The sequence below is a fragment of the Canis lupus genome, chromosome 21, assembly GCF_048164855.1.
Source record: "Canis lupus baileyi chromosome 21, mCanLup2.hap1, whole genome shotgun sequence".
Classification (NCBI taxonomy): Eukaryota; Metazoa; Chordata; class Mammalia; order Carnivora; family Canidae; genus Canis; species Canis lupus.
Window position 1 is genome coordinate 10,922,153 of NC_132858.1, and position 24,998 is coordinate 10,947,150.

Sequence of the window (24,998 nt, forward strand, 5' to 3'; positions counted from 1 at the left end):
GCTGTTCAAAGTCATTTCCGAAAGACTGAAAGGCTCCACTGAGAATGCTGATAGGAAGCTAAGGCAAAGGAATCTCTCACCCAGAACCAAGCAGATCCCCAGAAAAGTGCCAGAAAAGAATCACACACTAAGAAAAGGAAGACTGTTGGCGGCATAATGGCCATCGGACTCACGATCTCCTCCCGGATAGAGTAGTCAGCCGTCTCCAGGTAGCTCAGCATCTCGGCCACAATCTGCTGAGCATTGCTGCGGTCACACATGGCGTAGAGGAGGTCCACAGCCCGCTGCCGGACGCTCACGTCCCGCTCCGTCTGGGGGTGAGGCACAGGGTGAAAAGCTACTCAAGCGGACTGTGGGCAGAGTGGCCAGACCCCAGTGGCTCAGGCACCCTTCTCCACCCAAAGCTCACTGTGAGCTCTTCCCAGTGAGCTCTAGACGCAGGGAGCACCGGATACATACTGCTCATGCAGAGCCCTTCACTACTGCACTTGGGCCTAGCAGCTGTGGCCCCCCAAAAGCAAGGTGCATCCCTAGGGGTAGGTCAGAGGCCTCTCTACTGTATGGTCACATTCTGGCACCTTCCATATCACCTGGGAGCTCATCACAGTGCCACTCTCAGGTCCCACCCTAGACTGCTTCTGCAATGGAACAATGCTCAGCATAGGACAGCCTGGGAAGCATGGCTGAAGGACAGAGGAACAGGCAAAGGCAAGGGCAAATCTTAGGACTTCTGGCAATAACTGATAACTAACACCAAAACCAGGGCCAGAGAATACAGAACACCACAAAGCTAACTGCCAGCCCCTGTGTGGCATCTTATTCAAAACACACACCAAAAATGCTAAAACACAAAGGGATAGAGTCAGACCTGTTCTTAACCATAAGCCTGGGACAGAACAAGGGGCTCCGTGGCATCCCTGCCTGACTTCTGTTCCCCAGTGCCCTTAGTCTAGCAATCTCTAACACTAGGAGTACCCTCATGTCCCACCATGGGCGGTGAGCCCACACAGCCTGTTTTAGAGACCCATAAAGACAGGTAACAGCGGAAAAAAAAAATAAAAAGGTAACAGGAGCAGGTCATCTCAACTTAGCTCTTCCAGCTCTAGAACTTAAATTCCTTGAGAAAAGTGAGTTTACTCAGAGACAAGGACAAAATATTTTTTCTATGAAAAAGAAGTGTTTGCAATGATTCATACATCTACCGTGACTAGGTTACATGCAAAACATGGTGTTCCAGGGACGCCTGGGTGGCTCAGCAGTTGGGCACCTGCCTTCGGCTCAGGATGTGACCCTGGAGTCCCAGGATCGAGTCCCACATCAGGCTCCCTGCATGGAGCCTGCTTCTCCCTCTGCCTGTCTCTGCTTCTCTCTCTCTCTCTGTGTCTCTCATGAATAAATAATAAAATCTTTTTTAAAAATGGTATTTCATACTGCGTGCTATAAGCTGACCTCATAAGCAGAGAAAGAATCATCCAGACAGTGAAAGCCCCAGAGGACAGACCACTTGCCTTCAGAGCATTGATGACTGTCTCGATGTGTGTCTTGACTGCCTCGTGGGAGAACTCGGAGCTGGCTAGCGTGCACATGCTCTCCAGGGCCAGGTAGCGCAGGTTGGTCTCCCGATGCTGCAGGAACTGGCCAAGCTGGTTACAGGCGCGGACGAGCAGGTTTGGCTCACTGCACAGAAAGGAGAAAGGGAGTGGGTGGGGGTTCCTCAGCACGCACCTCACAGACAGGACCACTCACAGGTCAGCATGGCAGGTGGCATTAGAAGCCAGCACGCTGCTGAGGGAGACCTTGGGGCCTCCTACAATGAAGGCTAGTTTTACATTTGCTCTGTTCACTGCCACCTCATCTGCAGAATTCCACCAGCTCCAAAGAGCTAGTGACACAGAGGGACTATCCCAAACCGAGAGCTTCCTGAGCCTCTGTGCCAAGCTCACAGAGGGAACACTTAGGGTTCTCGCCAAGGGGCCAGAGAGGCACCTTGGCCAGAGGCAGCAAGCCTTGGTGAATGGCTGAACAAAGGCCTTGCACATGAGAAGACTCCTGAGAGCCACATGCACAGACACAGAGGCACGAGATCAGCGAACAGAGGCATGAGATCAGCGAGTCCTGAAGGACCCCTCCTCAAGGAGTTCTGGTTGCACTGCTGTTTACTCTTGACTTTGTCCTCATGATGTCATTGCTCTTTAAATATCTTCAATAGGGCAGCCCGGGTGGCTCAGCGGTTTAGCACTGCGTTTGGCCCAGGGCATGATCCTAGAGACCCAGGATCGAGTCCCATGTCAGGCTCCCTGCATGAAGCCTGCTTCTCCCTCTGCCTGTGTCTCTGCCTCTCTCTCTCTCTCTCTCTTTATCTCTCATGAATAAATAAAATCTTTAAAAAATAAATAAATAAGTAAATAAATAAATTATACACACACACATATATAACTTCAATAAAGACCAAAGGGCTTCCTCTAAAATCAGAACTTTTAACAGTTCCCAACCCTGCTGACCAAGGACTCTCCATAGGATATTCTCTCACAAGAAACTACATCTGCCCAGAAACACTGAGGTGGAAGGCAGCTAGGAGAGGGCCTGCCAGGCCACCTGTGCCCCACACCACCTTGGGGGTGTGCAGCAGTCTGCAGTCACGGGACCCTAGGGGCATCTCCCCACAGTCCTACCTAGGAGCCATACTGCCATGCTAATGGGAAGTCTAAAATAAGGCATCATTCACAAGGCCACAGGCAGGAAGGACCACCAGAGCTGAGGAAGACAGGCAAGGAAGCAAACCATTCTACATCTACCATCGCCCCGTGCTGTACTGACACACATGACTGTTCTACCCCCTCCCCATAAAGGCCTCAGACCAACGCTGAGCGCAGCTTTGTGCTGCAGGATAGTTAACAGGCACACACCCCCATCCCTCCTGTAAGGTTATGGGAGAAGCCAAGCAGGATCGGGGTGCCCAAGGGGAGCAGGAGAGGCCCTCAGGAAAATGGTGCAGAAGTCTGAGGCCAGAGAGATCAGGGAGTGCTGGAGGAGCACGAAGAAAAGGGACTGCACAGGGGCCTAGGCCCGTCTGAGGAGTGCAGAGACACCGTGTCAGTGTCGGGAAAGGATAAGCACCCTATGTCATCCAACAGGCCTCCTGTCAACAAGAAAGGGCACACATACGTGTTTACGAGGGGTGTATCGTCAAGCCCACTTACGGGAAAGGTCAAGGGAAGGAGAGCACCATCCACTGCTGACCCACCTATCGTGGTGAATGATCAGGCTGATCGCCTCAAAGAGCACGGCGTTCTTAGCGTTGGAATGCTGCACTTTTTTTGACTTTGGTGGTTCCTGGGCTTTGTTCAGAATCGTCTCCAGGCACTCGGTCAGGCGGCCTCGCACTGCGGGGTCTTCTGGGCAACACAGAGCACTGTGAGGCAGGGTTCCCCACACCCACCAGCCCCTCCCAGCCGCACCACCTCACAACCCAGGGGGAAATGGCTGGTGCACATTCCTGGTCCAACTGCAGAGCTACTGAAAATGAGAGGATTTAATAGCCAGGGTACCTACACATACATTTTAAAGCAAATATGATACACAACACCTTCGCTGCGTTACAGATTACACAAATCAAGAGAAAATAAAATCTCACAGTTTGAAAGACAGGAGGCAAAAGATCTTTTGCTCCACCTTCATTCTCAATAGATAGAGAGAAAATGTTACTAAAGCCAATAAAAAGAGAAAGAAATGTTTAAAGTTCTAACTAAACCAGAGAAAAAAAATAATAGACAAAAAAAAAGAATAAGAAAGCAGTAAAAATGTCAGAGGATCAGAAACAATCTGTCCACCAAAACCCCCAGCACCTCTGGGGTGTCGCAAATCCAGCCACTGGAGAGAGAAGCAGAACTCTGAGGACGATCACAGGAGGGGTACCACCAGGACCCAGCCACCTAGAAGCCCAAAGTTTAGGGGCCAGCCATGAGAAAACTGAAGTTCACGGTCTAAAAGGAGGGTCAGATGAGGAAACTCACACCCACAGGCAGGTGGAGATGCCCCAGATCTCAGAATGAAGCAGCAGGATGGCCGCTAGGCAGGCCGAGCAGGCAACCAGGGGCAGCAGGGGGATGCAGTAAGGAGCAGGGCCATTGGAAGCATCTATAAAAATTTTCATCTACATTCTTCAGCCAAGAAATTCTATTTCTAGAACTAGTTAAATGTAACATTGTCGCCATAAAATATGAACAGAAAAATATCCCCAATGCATACATTAAAGTTATACAGATTATTAAAAATTTACATAAAGTTTGTAGGCCTTTCAAGTTTTACTGAAAAAGTGTGTTTCAAACCCTGCACAGATCTGATACTATATAAAAAGCAGAAATAATCCCAAATTGTAACAAAATTTTGAGTCCTCTACCCACTGCTCTAGGAAAGCCAAAATGTGTGGCAGCATCACAAGGATCCACAGAACAAGAATCAGTGCTGGGAAAGGACTAATAAAAATAATAAACAAAAGACATAACCCTAAGATACTGAAGTAAATCCCACTCGAGAGGTCTTTGCTGCATAGCTGTTACCTGGGGGTGGATAGCACTGTAGCAACCTCAGAAGTTTTACGGACAGCCAGGGAGCCGGGACAAAATAGTAGGTATAATCCTGAAGGTCTGTGGATGCAGATGTCACAATCTGTAAGACAATACAGGGTGCGGGCAGATGTCACTAAGACAGGCCCTCAGTGTGGTCCTCAGATCACACACTGAGAAATGGTTCTGTTCAATGAGCTAAGAATATTAATACACTTCTCTCACTTTAGAAGTAAAGGAGCATAACGATGCCAGGCTCTCAGGGAGAGCGTCCCACCCACTGTCACTTTCAGGAGTGGTACCACATGCTCTTACTGTGTAACAGCTACCCCACTCTGCAAGCACAAACCAGCTGATACCACTGACCTGAAAATGCTACAGAATTCAAATGGTCCTAGACTGGGAACCCAATCTTTCCTTTGTGGACCAAGAAGTGAGTAAAATACAAAAGGGAGAACTTTGGTCCCCTCAGAAGGGAGAAGTTGGTGTTCTGAACCCAGCCCCGTACCTCCACAGGCCTCCAGTGCCAACCCCTGCCATGAGCTCACCAAGGCCAAAGAGCAAGTTTCCTTCATTCATGGTTCCATCTCCTTGGCCGTGGAGGTCCTTGGCAGGGCAGACATTCCCTCCACCTTCTGAATATATGACTGCCCTAAGACATTTCATTTGCACTAACATACAGCCCAGTGCCTTCCCTACCCCCATGCGTCAGGGAGGTCAGAGGAGTGCCATCCTACAAAGTTCACAGGTGTGACACTTTAGGTCATATGTAAGCACATTCAGGAAGGTTTCACCCTGACCCCTGCCCTCAACTCCAAGACAGCAGCCCAGACCCAGGACATGGCCCCTCCTGCAGGAAGGCGAGCTCCACACTGTAAGGCATGGACAGGACAAGTAAAGCAATCAGAGGGCCTGAATGACATGGAGCAGAAGACAGGGAGCACTCTGCTCCTCAAGACACAAGGAGCCAATGCAGGCTGTCTCCCACAACTAAAGCCACACTCAGAAACTTAACTTATAAATCCACACATTTGAAACAAATACAAAAATAAAAGCAATGAAGAATTCACCTCAAAGATTTACAAAGGGACTAGCAAATTAACCCAAGAAAGTAAAGGAAATGAAACAAAGATAGCAACAGGGGCACCTGAGTGGCTCAGTGGTTGAGGTCTGCCTTTGGCTCAGGGCATGGTCCTGGGATCCAGTCCCACATCGGGCTCCCCACAGGCAGCCTGCATCTTCCTCTGCCTATGTCTTTGCCTCTCTCTCTCTCTCTCTCTCTCTGTGTGTGTTTCTCATGAATAAATAAATAAAATCTTTAAAACAAAGATAGGAAGAGAAAGCAGCCAGGGAGGAAAACCACAACAGAGACAGCAACAAGTCAGAAGCCATTACACTCAATGGGCTTATCAGGGATGTGAAAAGGCACAAGCAGCCCATGGGAAAGAAAAGGGGGCAAGAGTACGGCCCACACCCCCTTGACCCCACAATGTACAGAGACTTTCTATCCATACATTTGAATGTTCAAATTAGCAAATTCCATGAAAATAAAATTTAAAATCCAACCAAAACTGATGAAAGGACAGAAAATGTAAAGACCCGTACCTCATTAAATAAGCTGAATCCAAAAGAAGAAACTCTCACACAAAGAAACTCTAACTTCATATGGCTTCACCAGTTAATTCATGATAAAAGTATTAGCAAAGTTATAGAAAGGAATTTCCTTAGTGTGACAGAGAACCAACAACCACAAAGCCAGGAAAACGGCCCATCATGTGAAACACTGAAGACTCCCCCTCGAGGCAAGGAAGAACATCCTCTCATAGCCACACCGAGTGCAGGTCTGTGTGGGAGTGGGAAACACATACGAATACAGGCTGGGAAAGAAAACTCATCATCCACAGACATGATGGAGTACAAAGGAGATCTAATGCAACCTACACAGAAATTACTAAAATTAGTGAGCTTGGCAGAGTTGCCAACCCCAAGATCAATGTACAAATATCACTTGCACAAACCAACACATGGTGGTTATAAAACACACTTAAGACATCGTTGGGGGACACGTGGGCAGCTTAGTCAGTGAAACATCTGACTTCGGCTCAAGTCATAATCTCTGCGCTCAGTGGGGAGCCTGCTTCTCCCTCTGTCCCTTCCCTCCCACTCATGCTCTAGGTCTCAAATAAATAAATAAAATCTTAAAAAAAAGATATTGTTATGAATAGCATTTTAAAAATAAGCTGTATAAAGATGAATCTAACAAAAGATAAAGTAATCTCTACTCAAGAAGTTCTAAAACATTACTAAGAAAAATTAAGGACTCTCCAAATAAATGGAGAGGGACACTATGGTCATGGATTTAAAGACTCAATATTGTAAAGATTTTAATTCTTTCAAAACTGATCTACAGATTACAGTCCCAACAGGATTTTGGGGGTGGGGGAACAAGATATGAGGGCGTGCTCCACTGGACATCCAGTTCCAGTAACTAGACAGCACGCCTCTGTGCAAACTGAACAGACAGCAGCAGGGTGTGCAGACCTAGCTCACTGGTTTCTGGCCAAGGTGGCGCCCAGCGGGATGGTGTCAGGGAGGCACTAGGACAACTGGAGAGACACAGAAGCCAGTCCCAAGGTAGCTGTCAACCTAAATGTGAAACTGCAGAACAGGGGCAGACTTCCTAGACAGGGAACAAAAGGCACTAACCAGGAAGGAAAGGGTTCGGGCACTAGAACTGAGAGTCTGTGATCACAGAAGGCTTCACCAAGGCAGCGAAACGGCAAGTTACAGAGCAGGCTGAAGCATACAAAGATGCCATTTTTGAACACCAATCATGGTTAAATGTGGGCAGTTTTGTTTGGTTCAATCTAACATAACAAAGTGCTCATATTTAAATATAAAGAATTTCTTCTACAAGCCAACAAAAAGGAAACTATTTAACGAGAGGGATGCCTGGGTGGCTCAGTGGTTGAGCGTCTGCCTTCAGCCCAGGGCATGATGTGATCCCACAGCCCCAGGATCGAGTCCCTCATCGGGCTCTCTGCATGGAGCCTGCTTCTCCCTCTGCCTATGTCTCTGCCTCTCTCTCTCTCTCTGTGTCTCTCATGAAAAAATAAATCTTTAAAAAAAAAAAGACATTCAAAAAAAGCAACAAACATGCAAAGCCACTCAACCTTGAGGATAATCAAAAAAATGTAGATTTAAATTACAATGAGACACCACCATGCCCCCAGGATGGTTAAAATCTAAAAAGCCAAGATGCAAGGCACTGGGAACCGCACACTGCTGGCAGGAAGGCCAGCTGGTACAGCTGCCTGCTCACCCTTCAAGGTGACCCAGCTACGCCACCTCTAGGGACACACCCACCAGCAATTCACTCACATGAACCAACCAAGAGATAGCCAAGCTGGGTCACTCCTAATCACCTCAGCGTTGGGGTACATTGTGGTGTATTCATACAAATTCCACACAGCATCAAAAATGAAGGAATGGCACACAAAACAATTATGACAACTCCACAACACTGAGCACTTTGAGTCAAACACAAAAGAATAGATGACACGTAGGGTCCCTATGGACAACAATTCAAGATGCCCGATTTAAAGAACATGTGCTCAGGCAGCAGAGCAAATGAGAGCAAGCAGTGAGGCTATCCAAGTGAGGACAGGGCTCCCTGTGGTGGGGAGCACCCGCCAGTATCCCCGTTCCCCACCCTGCGCGGTGGCCGAGCAGCTCTCAGGAAACACAACCGTGAGCTGGGCTGCCTTATTCTGGGCACTTTCCCATATGGACAGGACATTTCTCAACTGACAAAAAGGTTGAAAGAAAACCCAACAACATCCTAACCAAGGCAAGTTCTCACTCCTCAATTTACAAACTGAGCCAAAGACCTTGTGTTCTAAATAGTAAGCTAATATCTTAGTTAAATAAAATAACTAGGACCAAAACACACTCTGATACCCGTTCCCCATCAATAAACTTACCCTGCTTAATCTGGAGACGGCCAGAGAGACAGAGGTCTTGAACTCCTCAGGATTCTTCTGTGCCAAGGTGGTGATGAGACTAGTGGCAGCAGTCACCACGCCCTGGAACAAACACACAGCAGATGCATACTATGAGTACATCCAACATGCCTGAAGCTGTCTTCTCATTGTAAACTCATTTTCCAAATAAAATTTTAAAACTGAGAGCAACAACCTAGAGCCCCTGGGCCAAATTCAAAACTACTTTGCCCCACCATGTCTTTAAAAACTGAGATAGCACACAGGCATTGTTTTCATCTTGGAGCTTCTGAGAACCTGGGCATTCGGCAATTCAAGGGCCCAGACCCCTGCCACAGTGGAGGCTGTTGGAGGGTGGCAGCAGCCCCAGGCAAATCTCCACCTGCCCCTCTACCCGACTGCCTTATTCTGGATCTGGTTCCCTGTCTGGCCCTGTAGTCAGCTGCACTCACTGCTGCCCCTAATGTAAATCACTCTGTGTAGGGGCACCCAGCTGGCCTCAGTCAGTAGAGCACCCAACTCTTGATCTCAGAGTTGAGTTTGAGCTCCATGTTAGTTGTAGAGATTATGTAAAAATAAAATCTTAAAAACAAAAGGAAAAAACCACACTCTGAATGGACCGGGGAAGGCAATGTTACCTTTAGACTCATTTGAATCTTCACAACCCAAAAGTAAGACTGTGGAAAACAGCAGCTGAAAGAGCCCATTCTTCCCCCTCTTGAAAAGTAGTCTGGGTTACACATCTCTGCATGCTGGTCCCCAAAGCATCCCTGGCCCCACAGAGCCCACCCCACACAGCATCCTCTCTCAGTGCACAGGATCTCCCACGCAGCACAGGGACATCTCTGCTCCTGGCCCAGGACAACTAGGAGCTGCTCCCACCAACTCTTGTCTCTTGAAGGGAAATACTGGTTAAGTAAGTAAGTTCTCTCATAAATATAAAATAGTAAAACAAAAGAATGATACTTATTGACAATGAAGATGCAAACAAAGCTCAGGAAGCCACCCGGATCATCATTTAACCCCTCTGGTCTTCCTCCACCTCACCCCTGAGCAGGTGGGGGAAGGGCAGCATTTTCTGCAGCTACAAAGGCACAAGGACAGTGAGCCCCGGCCCCAGCGATGCACCTCCTTCAGCTTTCTACTGACAACCTGAAAGCTATCCTAAAGAAACAGATCCAACCGGCCTCCTGGACTCTCCTGACATCGAGACCAAAGATAGCCACATCTCAGGCCACCTTTAATGACAAAGCCAAGAGGTGCATGACACAGCAACCACAGCCATATAAAGGACAGCCGCCACTAAGAGAACAGAGAACACACGCAAAGAGCAGAGATGAAAAAAGACAGTGATGGGCTTGGCCCTCCTGTGGTTGAGGTGGGTTGTAGCGGCCCATGGCCAGGCACATACCAGGCAATACAGCTGGTGAGCCAGTCATGGGCATCAAAACACTGGGGCTGTGGAATCATATAGTGTCAAAAGAGATGAACTCCCACAGCCACCACTCTGGAAAACTGCTGAGTGTGAACACCTGTTGGGCATGTGGTTCGGGCCTCCTGAGCTGCCCCAGCTCTGAACCTTCATCACCTCCTGGCTCAAGTCTAGATCTTCTCGAAGACACTAAATCCCTCTAAGCCTCAGTTTCCATATGTGCAAAACTGGAAAAAGCCCCCCTGCTTCCCAGGGTCTGCCTGGAAGGCGACTTGTAGCCTCGAGCCTCACAGCCTCCAGCATGACTTCCCGACTCTACGAGTGGAGTCTGAACTTGAAAAGACTGAGCAGGACCCATGTGACCCAGCATGCAGTCCCAAACCCTACCCCCCCCAAGTCCCTTCCCTCTCCCTACAACATGGCTGCACAGACCTAGCTCCACTCTGAAGAAGAGCTGCCCTGCTTGGACACAAATATCCCAGGAAGTATGGGCAATGACAATGTGGGAACAGCCACAGCAGAAGCAAGCATGCCCATGACACATCCACCAGCTCTCTCCTCTAATCTGCGTGCAATGATCTTTTTCTTTTTTCTTTTTTCTTTTTTTTTTTTTTTGAGGAGGAGAAGGAGTGAGGGGCATAGAGAGAGTGAGAGAATCTCAAGCAGGCTCCCAACTGAGTGCAGAGCCCACTGCAGGGCTTGACCCCACAACCCTGAGATCATGACTTGAGCCAAAATCAAGAGTCATATGCTCAACTGACTGAGCCAGCCAGGCTCCCCTATTTTTAATTTAATTTTTAAAGTAGATTTCTTTCTGGGAAAAAAATGTAGTAACCAGTTAACATACTCATACCTATCCACTGAGCAGGAAAAATCTGTGTTGAATTTCAATCCTCTCATTTATACAACAAAATGCATGTAGCACAAAGCCACTGAACCCAACATCAGCTCCTATTTAAACCTGACTGCTGGTGTCACATCTTTGTGTGCCCCTTCCAGTGTAACCCATGTCACATCACAACCACAAAGTCCCCCCTACACCTCTCTGTCCTTATCTACAACACAGGGAGGACAGTCAGGCCGGGCCTGTGCAGTGACCATGTAGATTAGTAAGACTGCATGCCAGAGCTTAGGTTGGGGTCACTGACACCCTCCTCATTACTCCAGATAGGCACACCATACAGAATGCCCTCCCAAAACAGGGTACTTCCAGGAGACACTGATCTCTCTCTTATTCATCTGCACAACCCCAGCACACAGGAGGCCCTCTGATGACCAGTTATGTGGTGGGCCAGAGGCCATGTCTGTGTTGTCCAATCCCAGGGAAGGGGGAGCTCCTCCCCTAGCCACACGGCCCCACAAGTGCTCACACACTCAGTGGACTGAGCTGTGGAAGTCTGCCCCCAGCATCATAAGAAACTACACTAAAAAAAAAAAAAAAGAAAGAAACTACACTTAGCTGCTTTCATAGTGGCTATTCCAGAAACAGTTACTCAGTGAGGTGAGAGAGGCCACGACTCCACAAGTATTTACCAAATGCTGGTCGTTGAGAAGGTGCACAACTCGGGATGTCCAGTCACCCATGGGGACGAGATCAGGAGATGTTCTATACAAACGCAGCAAACAAAGGGCGGCACTCTGCTTCACGCTGTCCATGGTGTCTCTGAAAGACAGACACCGGTGGTCACTCAAGAATACACTCAGCACCCCATGTGGCCCCACCAAGCTGAGCAAGGCCCCAAGCCTCACAGAGAAGACCCACGGTAACCTGGAGACCAGGTTGCTTCCACCTCTGAGTGTGATCAAGCTCATGCCCACCTCCTCTAAGAGGTCATGTGTGGGCTGTGTCCAGACAGTGGCAGAAGGCTGTCTGCTCGAATGACTTTGCCTCTGACTTCACCTCAAAGAAAATCAACAGCAGAGAGTCCTGCCAAGAAGTCTTTCATCTCCAAAAGTGTCCATTCTGGTGTTTTTCCCAAATGCTGAAGAGGACCTTGGCTATGCAAGATGGAGCATATTCAACTAATGTTCCTCTGGATCGCGATTTTCGTTTAACAATTCACTTAATAACACACAATCAAAACAGTGTTAGAGAGCCTTGCACTCCCACCAAACTCCCCTGGTGACTCTCTCCTGCCCCCTGCCTTCACTCTGTGCCCTCCTGCCCCTTCAGCACAGTTGATTGTGAAGAGCCAGGCTCCTGCACTATGGAGCCCAGCATCCCAAGAACAAGCCCAGCGTCTCAGGGACACAGCGAACACTGAGAAGCTATAGGTCAGAACAATTGTAGATGCCCCAGGAGAGGGGCTTTGGAGGGTTTCTGGTTCAGGTTTTAATGCTGCCTAAGGGCAGACAATGTTCCCAACACTCTGTCTACCCCTCAGCCTCCCTAGTCCCAGCCAAACTCTGCTGGGCCACCAGGGAAGCTACAGGCCCACTAAGGAATAACCCAGGGCAGGCTCTGTGGAGAAGAACAAGTCAGCATTCTCAAAGCACTGGTCCACATGGTGGGGGCTCTCGGTCCACATGGAGGGAAGAGAAGGGTTTGCACTGTCTTTACCATTCACCTCCCTGGTACACTTCTGGTTCCTAAATGAATCCAACCCGAGAAACCTCCAAACTGCTACCCATTCTACTCCAAACGGAAATTACCTTAGTAAAAAGTTCTGTCAGATGCTATACTACCTGGGAAGCAGGAGCTACCTGCCCCTCTCTCTGGTCCCACAACTTCCTCACAAGGAGCAGCAAGGAACAAGGCAGTGCGCCCTGCAGGCCTCGTGGCAGAACTGCACTAGTACCAAGGAGCCAGTGTGTCTCTATGCTTGCAACAGTGCATCCCAACTAGCACAGGAGGGCCTTCCCATCCTGCCCTTCCCACGCAGCTCCGACGCCCACCCTAGAAGAACACTCCAGAGGAGGGAAGTACAACATCCAGCATCCCCGGGAGGCCAGGGAGAATGCTGCCACCTTGTTTCCATTCTGTCTCAGGCCCAGGGCTCAATACCTGCACAGCTTCTCTTTCTGAGTGCAGAATGAACCTCAGCATAACAGACACCCTACTGAGACGCCTGGGTGGCTCAGCGGCTGGGCAGCTGCCTTCGGCTCAGGTCATGATCTCAGGATCCAGGATGGAGTCTTGCATCAGGCTCCTGTGAAGAGCCTGCTTCTCCCTCTGCCTGTGTCTCTGCCTCTCTCTCTCTCTCTCTCTCTCTGTCTCTCATGAATAAATAAATCATTAAAAATAATAATAATAACTGAGGAGCCAATTCTGGTGCAGGGATTTGACTTTGTTGAAACCAAGTCACTACACACTCTCCCTTGCAGCTCCTCAGTCTATCTCTGGCCATCTCCGTGAGCTGTCAATGGCTTAACTGCATTTTCAAGTGCTGAAAATGGTTTTCAAGTATGGCTTGTGGGTAGCCCGGACCTGGTATCTGTGACCTTGATTCTGACAGACACTTAGCTGGGCAAGGCCTCCCCCACTGTTGGCGCCCCAGGCCTTGTAACTCGCAGACATGGCTCAGTTGTCCTCCTGCAGCAGGGCTCTCTCCCCGCCCATCCACTCTGATGTTCATCCAGGCTGGGCTTCGTTATGCACCCTCTGTGTCCTTTTAATCTGCAAACGCAGTGCAGCCTTTATTCTAGGAAAATGTTCTCGAATTATCATCTGAATACTTGCCAGAGATTACCTCTGTCTTACATTTAATTTTCCAATAATATTTACCAAGCATGTGCTGTATACCAGGTATTGTTCAAAATGCAGGAAATAAAGCAACAGCCATAGCAGACAAAAACCTCAGCCCCCAGGGAGCTTGCCTTCTGAGGGTGGAGGCAGGCAGTACACAGATGTGTTCACTGGCATGTGCCAGAACAAAAAAGATGCCAGACAGAGGCCAGAGGGAGCAAAGAGGACCAAGGAAGGCCTTGCCAGGCCTGGAGCAGCCCTAACGGGTAAGGAAGAAAAAACGTGAAGCCCTAAGTCCACACCGTCCCCAGCTCTTTCAGATGGACCCAAGGCCTCTTCTGTCTTGGTACCTCTGCTCTCAGGGTGTCCATCATGCCCTGCAGCCCTCCGCGGCAGACACGGAATGGTGTCATCTCAGCCCCCCAACTTGGTTCCTCGGCTCTGCAGCCCCTTCTAGGGTGTGACTGACTGCTGGCACATCCTCTGTGAGCCTTCCCCACTCACAGTCCTCTGGGGCCTCGTCTCCAGCCTGGTCTCTCTGTCCACCTCTGGTGCCACACACTTTGGACACTCCTCCAGGGCTTGTGTGGCCACAGCCCTTCTCGTCACTCCTCTAGCCCAGGGCTCACCCCCAGGGCACAGCAGGAGCCAGGCGTGCAGGATGTGGAGTAGCATTCCCAGGGTCCTCGCCCAGAGCGCTGTGGCCTCAGTATGCTCACTGCCAGTCATCCTGGAGGAGGTGGTCCCCCAAGTCCTGATGAAGTGCCCAGGACTGGGGCACTTGTTGGGCCAGACATGTCACCAGGGTGTGAGCCCTCAGTTAGTTTCCCAACTCAGCAGAGACCTGGAATATGAAGCAGGGCCCTGCCTCTGCCATGACCCATGGCACTGGACAGCCCAGCACGGTTTCAAACTCGTCCAGAGCTGCCTGCTCTCTCGTGTGGCCTCTCTCCAAATTAAAGGGGGTTAGTTTCTAAGAATTCTCAGGATTTGGGTGTTTGGCCTTTTCTTTGGTAATGCTCTTGAGAAAGGGCAGGAAAGGACCCTGTGCTACACCATAGGATAACTGCATTCCCTTCTTCAATGGTTGAAGGTTGTAGTTGGTTGTAGTTGGCAGGATTCCTCTATTTTTTTCTTTTTTTAAAAGATCTTATTTATTTATTCATGAGAGACACAGACAGAGAGGCAGAGGGATAAGCAGGCTCCCTGCGGGGAGCCCGATGTGGGACTTGATCTCAGGACCCCAGGATCATGCCCTGAGCCAAAGGTAGATGCTCAACCACTGAGCCACCCAGGCTCCCAGGATTCTTCTTCCATCTACCTTTTTTGTTTTTTTTTTAAAGATTTTTATTTATTGGGCAGCCCCATTGGCTCAGCGGTTTAGCACCACCTTCGGCCCAGGGCGTGATCCTGAAGACCCAAGATCGAGTCCCACGTCGGACTCCCTGCATGGAGCCTGCTTCTCCCTCTGCCTGTGTCTCTGCCTCCCTCTCTCTCACTCTGTGTCTCTCATGAATAAATAAATACATAATTTACAAAAAAATAAAAATAAAACAATAAAGATTTTATTTATTTATTCATGACAGTCACAGAGAGAGGCAGAGACACAGGCAGAGGGAGAAGCAGGGTCCATGCAGGGAGCCCAACGCGGCACTCAATCCCGGGTCTCTAGGATCACGCCCTGGGCTGAAGGCGGCACTAAACTGCTGAGCCACCAGGGCTGCCCTCTTTCATCTACTTTAAAACCCAGTGGTACTGGGGGAGCAAAGGTATGAGCAGATGTCACCAGGTACCTAGACATACAATTCTCCCACTATCTAAGACAAGCAGATTAACTCATCCTATAAATTCTTTAAGTAGGTACATGTCTGACTTACTTCACAGGAAAAACATACCCAGCTACAAGGATTTTTGGAATCTCCCCAGCGAAGGCCTCGGCCATCTCTCGGCTGCCCACGTTGGCGATGCAGTGCAGGGCCAGGCCCATGAAGGTGGGGTTCCGACTGGCCAGGTCATTCTTGATGGCATTGTTGATGAGCCGGATGAGCTCACTGTTGGAGTTCACCAGCACAGAGATGAAGAGGTAGCCCTGGGTTCCAGAGACAAGAGGACAGAGAGCTCATGACAATGAGGGACAACCATGCACACACATCCAGCCTTTAATCAGCCTCCCAAGGCCTCCAGTCTGCCCTGTATTCTGCAGGAGGAATCATGTCAGAGGGTTCCTCAAACACTGATGAAAACACCAGTTCTGTTAAAGAAGCAAAGTGTCTGCTTCCAGCTCTGCCAGGAGACAACCGTGTGGGACACACCTAAGAAGCACTTAGCCAGGTGTCCCCATGGTCCCCACCCCCAGCACTTGTCCCATTCACCTATCCATGGCAGTGTGTCTGAGCAACCTGGACTCACCACTGCCCCAAATGGGGTAGAAAGGACCCTGACTGGAAGGCCCTAAGAAACTACAGTGATCGGATGCCTGGGTGGCTAAGTGGTTGAGCGTCTGCCTTCAGCCCAGGGTGTGATCCTGTGGTCCTGGGATTGAGTCCCACATCGGGCTCCCTGTAAGCCTGCTTCTCCCTCTGCCTATGTCTCTGCCTTTCTCTGTTTCTCTCATGAATAAATTTAAAAAAATCTTAAAAAAAAAAAAAAAAAAAAAAAACCTACAGCAAGTTCCAGAAACCCTGCTGACTGTGACTTTACCCTCTTTCTATTTTCCTTAGCTTCCCCTCACCACTGGCCAAACTCCCGCCCTGAGTCACCCCCTGTCTACACCCTGGCCTTCCTGGACTCATCTCATCCCTGACCACACAGGTGTAACTCCTACACAGCTTCCTATTGTATGTCTACCCACATCTTCACATCCGTTCCAGTCACTGCTATCCCCTCTTCAGCTCTGCACTCCATGCACATGCCCCTGGCTGGGTGTTACCTGCTCTGTCTGCCTCTGCAGACAAGGTTAACTCCTCCTCCTCCTGTGCCCACTCAGGCCCCAGAGAGCACCAAGGGCCTCCTTCCCTGGGCACTGGCTGCAGCTATAATTCTCTATCCATGGGCTGGAGGATGCCATCTCCCCATCAGAAAAGAGCAGGGGCCACGTCTGCTTCTGGTCACGGTGTCCCCAGCGCACCCAGCATACTGCTCGGGCCATGGCAGACATTCAAATTCTAATGGGTAAATACCAATACTTTACAAAATTCCTCGGGGATATAGAGTATTCCTTTTACTTGTAAGTTAAATTTTTGGACAGAGGAAACACTGCAGAAAACATAAAAGTATCATTCCTCCCAGAGGCCATAGGACTAGAGTTACAAAGCTTGAGAGGGTTTCAGGTACCCAGGCACCAGTACCATCTAGGAAGGCAAGGGCACACCCATCTGTGGCTCCATCTCTTAAACCAGGTGGCTGTGGTGCCCTTGTCAGAAACAGAAAGTCAGGGGGGTCCTGAATGGCTCAGTGGTTGAGCGTCTGCCTTCACCTCAGGTCGTAGTCCCAGGGTCCTGGGATCAAGTCCCACATCGGGCTCCCCACAGGGAACCTGCTTCTCCTTCTGCCTTTGTCTGCCTCTCTCTCTCTGTATCTCTCATGAATAAACAAAATCTTTAAAAAAAGAAAAAAGAAAGAAAGAAACAAACAAACAAACAGAAAATCGTACAAGAAGCCACCAGGTGAACCAGGCATTGCGGGGAAGGAAACAGGCAGGCCCAAGACACCCATCACATCCAACCTGGGTCTCGTGGGCATCCAGCTGGACCCACAGCAAATTCTCAGGCAGCAGGGAAGGTGTACAAGAAGGACAAGGAAAGAAATAGCCACCTTATCAGAGGAGCCTTATCAGTCCTTCCATGGGCAGGGCTGCATCCTGGAGGAGGGGGAGGCCCCCCCTGAGCCCTCCACCCCCTCACAACACTCACGATCTGCTTCTCCGTGTATCTGTTGGAGCTCAGCAGGTTCACGGCCTCCATGTGCCCAAAGTCAATGTCATGACCCAGGAGGAAGATGAAGAGCAACTTGCAGACGTACTTTTTTTTACTATAGCCATCAAGAGCCTTGTCACCTGGAGAAGAGGTGGGGGAGGCGGGGAGAGCAGAGAAGCCTTCAGACACATGGCACAGCTATGCTGAGTGCAAATGACATTTCTAGACCAGGCGGTACACATCAGAATCCAAAGGTTTGGCCTCCCTTAAAAAATAGAAGCCAGAATCCCTAGAAGCAAGAGTTCTGCCCTCCCAGGGCAGCCCAGGCACGCCAGGCCCCAAGGGCCTCCCTCAGACCTACCATAGCCCCGCCAGGGCCCCTGGAGCCAGCCCCAATTTACTAGATGATCCCCTTTTCACTTCAGTTTTAGGACAAATCACCCACCCATGGAAATCACACACAAGAAGACCAGAGGAGTGGCACCTGGGGGACTCGGTTGAGCGTCTCACTGTTGGTTTCAGCTCAGGTCGTGATCTCAGGGGGATGTGATCTCAAGGTCCTGGGATCAAGTCCTATGTCGGGGCTCTGTGCTCAGCATGGAGTCTGCTTGTCCCTCTCCCTTTGCTCCTCCCCCCAGCACCCATGCTCTCTCTTTCTCTAAAATAAATAAAATCTTTAAAAAAAAAAAAAAAAAAAGGACCAGAGAGACCCATGTCTTCATCCTCATCACAGCACAACTGAGCCCCTCACTAGAGATCATAACAAGGTAGGTTCAAGACACATCACTGGAAGAATGTAAAATGCTACATTCTGCCATTTTAGGTATCAGAAGTCTTTATTTCGCCTGACAAGTATACAGTGTTCCTTAGACTCAACCATTAGCTGCAGAGGTCACAACCAGAGGAGTGGTCATCTCACTGAGCTGGGTCTCCCAATGACACTGTTGCCATATTACGAAGGACCCACATGGGACACGAGTGGGCCGGACGGGACTTGGGAGAGATGGGAAGACAAGGACAGAAATGGTCATCCCTGGGGAAAGGTCAGGAGACCTGTGCTCTGTGGACGAGCAGTGGCTGACCCCAAAGGGTGATTCCCAGGATGACAATCCAGTGTCAGCCAACCAGCTGGTCACCTCACCTTGACAAGTTCTGAGAAATCTTCCTTTTCACCAAAAAACATAATGACTAAAAATAAAGGGGCCAAAGCCTGGTTCCCCCACCACCATCCTCTACTCACTCACCCACTCCATGCACCTGGGGAGCCCAGCTCTGTCACTTCCTGGCTAGGACACATCCCCATGTGCTGTGGGAGAGCATCTGAAAGTGCAGGGCATGCAGCTCAAGGCAAACTGTAGCAGTCTCCCATCTCCTCCCCACCCAGTCATCTTTCAAGAACCAGCCTGGATTCCATCACCTTCTGAAAGCCTCCTTTGACAACCAAGCCCAAAGTACGACCCTATCTCCTCTCACCTCCTGGAGACTGATCCCTGCTACTGAGAGCACATCTTAAAGGAAAACACAGCAGTGTCAGGCTTAGTCAAACTGAGCTCAATGGAGACAGCCATGGAAGTACTGGCGGGGGGGGGGGGGGGGGGGGGCTCCTTCCCTAAAGCACCTTGACTGCTTTCTGTTCCTGCAGGACCGGGGACACCGGGTCCTTCCTCCAGCGTTCTCTGATGCTGGGACTTTGAGGCTGAGCCCACAAGAAAGGAAGGGTCAACACTCAGGCAAGAACACTCAGGCATCTCTCAGCCCCGAGGCCGCTGTGACAGACGGGGAATGTTAATACCCAGAATGCAGTTTGCGAGACTCACAAGATACTGCAGAGGGCTGCAGACCAACCTGAGTCCCAGCCCAGAGGGAAGTCAACAGCCACCCCACCAGAAGCCAGAGTACCCAAACAAGCTACATCTCCAGTGAGAAGGTGGCAAAGGGAACCTGCACCCCCAAAGAGCACCAGCAGGGAGATCTGCCTATTTGTGCCATAACTCAGTGCAATCGGTAAAGAAATGACAGCCCCAAGAACATGGGGCCCATGCTCTGCCTCCACACCTCTCCCAGTTGCCCACCCTCGTGCAGCCCCACCTCCTTTTAGGGGCTACTCACCTACTCAAGAGTGACCCATAGGGAAGCTTTCCCTTTCTACTGATCACCCTAACCCTGGGGCCTGCCATGGAGAACTGTGCCGATGGGCAGGCTTCCCCAAGCCTGGCCACCATGGGAAGTACTGTCACTTCCAAGACTCATGCTGGAGTCTGGCTGGAGGGGTTCCTGCAGAGCTTCATAGGGTCTGGGAAGCTCTGGCTACAAGGTTCACAGTGACTCCAGTGCTTTCTCTGGCAAGTTTCAACCCAGTAGCCTTCCTACCAGGAGCCAGCTACAAGGGACCAGGTCACCTCTGGGCTCGAGAGTGACATATAGCACCCTGTGCCTCAAGTGTCACAGGCAAGGAGGGAGATGCCAAGTGCTCCAAGTGAAGGCACCTGCACTTTAGTCTCAGTGAGAGGCGTTGAAAACAAAGAGCTTTGCCCACTCCACAGCCCAGATGCTTCCGTACTTACCAGCTCCATCAGCATTCATGCAGCCCCTCAGGACTCAAACCCAGGCACATAGTATGTCAGAAACCCCTCCGTGTGTGTGAGGAGCTTGGCATCCTGATGGTAGAGGGCCATCCGAGGGACATGTCTGCAGATGGGACCCTGCCGCAGTTTGAGATGAGAACAGGAGGAGCTCTGAGGACTCACAATGACCTCTTGGCCCTACCCTGCCCACAAGCTGTATGCAGCCCTCTCAGTGTGACCTCAGTGTCCACACCAGTATACACATTCTCTCTACAGCCTGCACAAGGAGAGTCACCACTCTCCGTGCTCCCAGGAGCCTGCACCCTGGCCTGGCCAAACCAGCTGACTTCTCTGCTCCCCTGGGAGCTGAGCTAGCCCCTCGCTCCAAGGAGGGGGCCTCCCAACCTGTCCTCCTGGGGTCTCTCTTTCAGCCCAAGGGGCTACACTACCTCCTCAGGCCTTGCAGTCACACTGAACAGAGCTCAGGAATTCCCCACAGTGATCGTTCCTCTAACCCACCATGGTTCCACTCTCCCAACCAGACCGGACTAAGATGGTCCTCAAAATGTTGGTTTCAGGGACGCCTGCCTCCAGCTCAGGTCATGATCCCAGAATCCAGGATTGAGTCCTGCATCGGGCTCCCTGCATGAAGCCTGCTTCTCTCTCTGCCTGTATCTCTGCCTCTCTCTCAGTCTGTGTCTCTCATGAATAAATAAATAAATCTTAAAAAAAAAAAATGTTGGTTTCATCGTGGGCTAGAACTGTGTTTTTATTTCAATAATTCTGAACTGTGAAATTGTACCTCTCCTGCCTGAAAGGGGATGGCTCATGTCCTCACTTGCTGAGAAGATCAGAGAAGAGAGGAGGCAGGAAAGCAGGCCATCACTGCACCACATCCTGACTGAAGATCAGGATCCAGTCTGCACCCCTGGGACCTCCATCTTCTCTAGAGCCCCCTCCTCAGTGGGCCAATATGGCAATTAAGCAGGACACCACACAGGGGACTTAGCAGCGCCCGAGACAAAGGGAGAGTGCAACAGAAGTTGATAAGAACCGTTTATCACTGACTCTTTAGAAGCATGCTGATTTCAAAACATGAACCATGGGAAAAAAAGCTTCTGATCAGAAAAACTAAAACCTGGTATTTCCATAACAAGATATTAAGCTAAAAGACTGGAAAGTGAGTTAGTGACCACTGCATCCAGGCACACAGACACACAAGCTCCCTCTTTCACCAGTGCTGCGGCTGGAGGGAAAACAGGCAGGCACCCCGGTGTGCCCACCATCTGGGTCACAGTCAGGGCAGTCCTGCAGAACCACAAGGCTGCTCCCCGGCACCTGACCCTCCTGCCACATCCCAGCACCAATTATCTGATAACACCCACTCAGTCACTCATGCTTCTGAAGGCCCATCCCGTCTCTTTCAACAATGACAATGGTGAAAATTTGTCCAAGATAACCACTCTTCAGGGACAGGGGAGATGCAGCCAGCCCAATGTCAGAAAGCTTTACCTACGACCTCAGCCTGACATAAATCTGTTATTTGTGCCTTAAGAATAGGACCCTTTTGCTAAACACAGACCTGGCCTGGGGGCCATCACATAAAGTAGGGAACGGTCTCCTTACCCATTGTGATGTCTGAACACGGCCACCAGGGGCCGACTGATCTTGCCCAGAAAGATGTTCTCACCTGACAAGTAGGATGCCAGCAAGAACTGGCACGGCTACAGGCAGAACCTTCTGTCACTAAGGCAATGCACGGAGTCCCCAGTAACCAGATTCTTCTGGACAGTTTTCAAGCTATGATCTTTGTCCACCCTTTCTCTCACAGAGATTGGTGCTCAACAGGTATTTTCTTATGTTCAAAGAGGTAAAAAGGATATAATACCAAGGATGGACACAGAACTTCCTTGCTTTGCACCGTGATGACATACTTCCCTTGCCCCCCATGCCATTCTGTCCACCTCCTCTGTGAACTGTCTTAGAAATGCTCACACCAGAAAATCCACTCTTCCTCTCCAGATCCCCAGAGACCCGAGGCATTTCTTTCACTCTCTCTGATGCTTATCGATTTTAGTTGCTTTAAAAAAAAGGGGGGAGATGCAAATTAAATCCACAACAAGGTACCACCACACCCTGACCACAATAACTAAGCCTTCTGAGACAACCATACCAGGTACAGCGAGAATGTGGAAGAACCAAGACTGTTCACACACGGCACACCAGAGCACAACACACATAGCCACTCTGGAGAATGGTGTGGTGGCTTCTCACAGCATGAGACCTACACCTTCCACGTGCCCAGGTAGTGTGTGCCCAGGGAGTGCTCACCACAGCTCTGCCTCTCATAGGCACTGGGCACCAGCTGAATGTCCACCCCTGGGCAAGCCCACATGCTATGCAAGAAGTACATCCTGATGCACTGCAGAGGCAGCGTGAGCGCACCGGGGCTGCACTGCGCTCAGGTGAAGACAGCAGCTGTGAGAGACCTCACACCGTACACTTCCTTTCACATGACTTTTCCAGATACAGCAAAGCCATGGTGACAGAAAGTGGGCCTATGGCTGCTGAGGACTAAGGAAGGTGGCTGAGAGCGAAGGGACACGAGAACATTCAAGGTGCGGGAAATGTCGTTTGATTCGTGTTGGTGGCTGCCAAAATACATACGTCTTCCAAAATTCAAAGTGCACACTTAAGATGAGTAAATTTTATTGTGAATAAATATCACATAAAGCCAATTTTTAAAACATTATCATCAAATACATCAAGAAGAAAAGTACAAAAGATGACAGAACACTGGCAAAGCACTGGGCACTGGTGCAGTCGGCCCTGTTGTGAGCCAGTGTGACACACCCCTCCCAGTGAGCTTTCACACTTCCTCCATCAAAAGCTGTGGTTTATTTAAGTCTCTCTACACCTACAATAACCTAAATTCTTCATGGAAATTTCTTTATTCACCTGTGCACCCCTAGAACTTAGTGGACACACCATGGTCATTCAAGTTAGCATATACTGTGGTAAACTCCTGCAGACAGCGATAAGCAATCATCATGTCTGTAAACTCTAACACAGCAGCTGTTTTCCAATGGTTTCAAGACACAGTGTGCTGATTAATGTCATAATAACTACCTCATTCCACCCCAAGACTCAGTGGCTTACATGACAAGCACTGACATCTTGCTAATGAGTCTTGGCAGAGGTGGCCTCCAGCCACAAGCAGAATCTAGGTCTGAGCAGGGTGCCTCTCCTTCTCTTAGCACAGCAGCACCTGAAGCATGTTCTTCTCATGGAGACGATGGGAAGACCTCGAAGAGGTGAGTGGAAACGAGCTTAGGTTTGAAGGTGGCGCAGACACCGTCTACATCCCACAGGCCACAGGACCCTCTCTCAATGAAAGAACTCACCCACCAGTAAAGGCATCGGCTCTAGCTCTCTCAATGGCAAGGTTTGGGATTATAGATGCAACTTTCTCGTGTTCCTGGGATTGTCATGTTTTATCACTTTTCATCTGTTTATCGTCAATTTTACTTCAATGTGTATTTGCAACTCCACAATACATTTTTGTGCACAACAATCATGTACATTTCTCTATGTATCTGCCACTCCTTCTCTTTTCTTTTTTTTAACATTTTATTTATTTATTCACACGAGACAGAGACAGAGAGAGAGAGGCAGAGACATAGGCAGAGAGAGAAGCAGGCTCCATGCAGGGAGCCCGATGTGGGACTCGATCCCAGGACTCTATGATCATGCCCTGGGCCGAAGGCAGATGCTCAACCGCTGAGCCACCCAGGCGTCCCCACTCTATCTCTTTTCTGCCACATTCTGACCTCTCCTCTGGGATTATTTGTTTCTGGCCCGAAGTACAGCCTTTAGAATTTCCTTTTCCTCATGGGAAACTCTCCATTTTTGTCTGAAAAAGTTGCATTTTAGCTTTATTCTTAAAGACACTCTTGCTGGCTACAGTCTCCAGCTGGTTGTTCTCCAGCACATCACAAGTCTGGCACTCTGCTGTGTGCGCAGCCAGCTGTCAGCATGGCACATCCCCCCACCTGGCTACTCTCAGGGCCCTCTGTCTCTGGATTCCCGCATTCCACGGTAACGTGTCTACACGCACGTTTCACTCACTTAAGCTGTGTGCTGAGCCTGCATTTTGGTAAGTTTCATGCATTCTTTTTTTTTTTTTTTAAAGATACACAAATTAATTACAATTTTGAAGATATTTAACAATTTATTGAAGTCAGAAAAACAAAGTCTCAATATATAAAATCTAGAAAGGTCAAACTAGGAATTCGATTTCAAAGGATTTAGAAAAAAAAAGAAAAAGGTTAGATGCTACGAAGGAGGTGGCAATTCCTTAATCCCTTACTGGTGTGCATGCTGTCAGGTCCAAGGGCCTCTTCCATCCTTGTCAAGGGGAACACTGACCTTCTCTCCTCCTGTACACATGATCTCATGTGATCTAAAAGCTGTCATATCCTCCCTCCTTTCCTTCTGGGATGCCAGTTACACCTTTCAGAGTCTTCCACCACACCCCTCTGTCTCTCACAGGAGATTTGTCTTTCAAATCTCCTTAGACATTGGGGAGATCTTGCACAAGTCCCAGGGCTAGGGATGCCTCCCAGGGAATCAGAAGTGATATCTATCCAGTTTAAAAAAAAAAAAAAAGGCAGTCATCTCCCATAGTTTCCCTTTACCAACTGCTTCAAGGGGCAAACCTCGGCCGCAGATATCCAAAGCCGTATACAACGTGACCACAAAGTTTGATTCTAGATTTATTTTCCACCAGCTCCCCATATGAACCTTACATCACACTCATGCTTATATCCTGCTGCCT

At 49.5% G+C, this 24,998-nt stretch overlaps 1 protein-coding gene and 1 non-coding gene across 5 annotated transcripts in view; both read right to left on the reverse strand.

Moving 5' to 3' along the window:
* The window catches only part of AP2A2 (adaptor related protein complex 2 subunit alpha 2), a 96,254-nt gene that overhangs the window by 18,005 nt on the left and 53,251 nt on the right, over positions 1 to 24,998 (reverse strand). For 3 of the 4 annotated variants that reach the window (XM_072790475.1, XM_072790474.1, XM_072790477.1), the window contains 8 exons: positions 17,595 to 17,737; positions 15,579 to 15,772; positions 11,532 to 11,661; positions 8,549 to 8,650; positions 4,560 to 4,668; positions 3,245 to 3,395; positions 1,515 to 1,677; positions 174 to 317 (listed from right to left, as the gene is read on the reverse strand). In XM_072790475.1, the coding sequence (XP_072646576.1) occupies positions 174 to 317; positions 1,515 to 1,677; positions 3,245 to 3,395; positions 4,560 to 4,668; positions 8,549 to 8,650; positions 11,532 to 11,661; positions 15,579 to 15,772; positions 17,595 to 17,737 (1,136 nt within the window). The remainder of the gene's footprint in view (positions 1 to 173; positions 318 to 1,514; positions 1,678 to 3,244; positions 3,396 to 4,559; positions 4,669 to 8,548; positions 8,651 to 11,531; positions 11,662 to 15,578; positions 15,773 to 17,594; positions 17,738 to 24,998) is intronic. The other variant, XM_072790478.1, reaches the window with a different exon arrangement.
* Positions 24,478 to 24,608, reverse strand: LOC140613659 (U6atac minor spliceosomal RNA). Its single transcript, XR_012014561.1, has one exon. It is a non-coding gene; the product is annotated as a U6atac minor spliceosomal RNA (small nuclear RNA).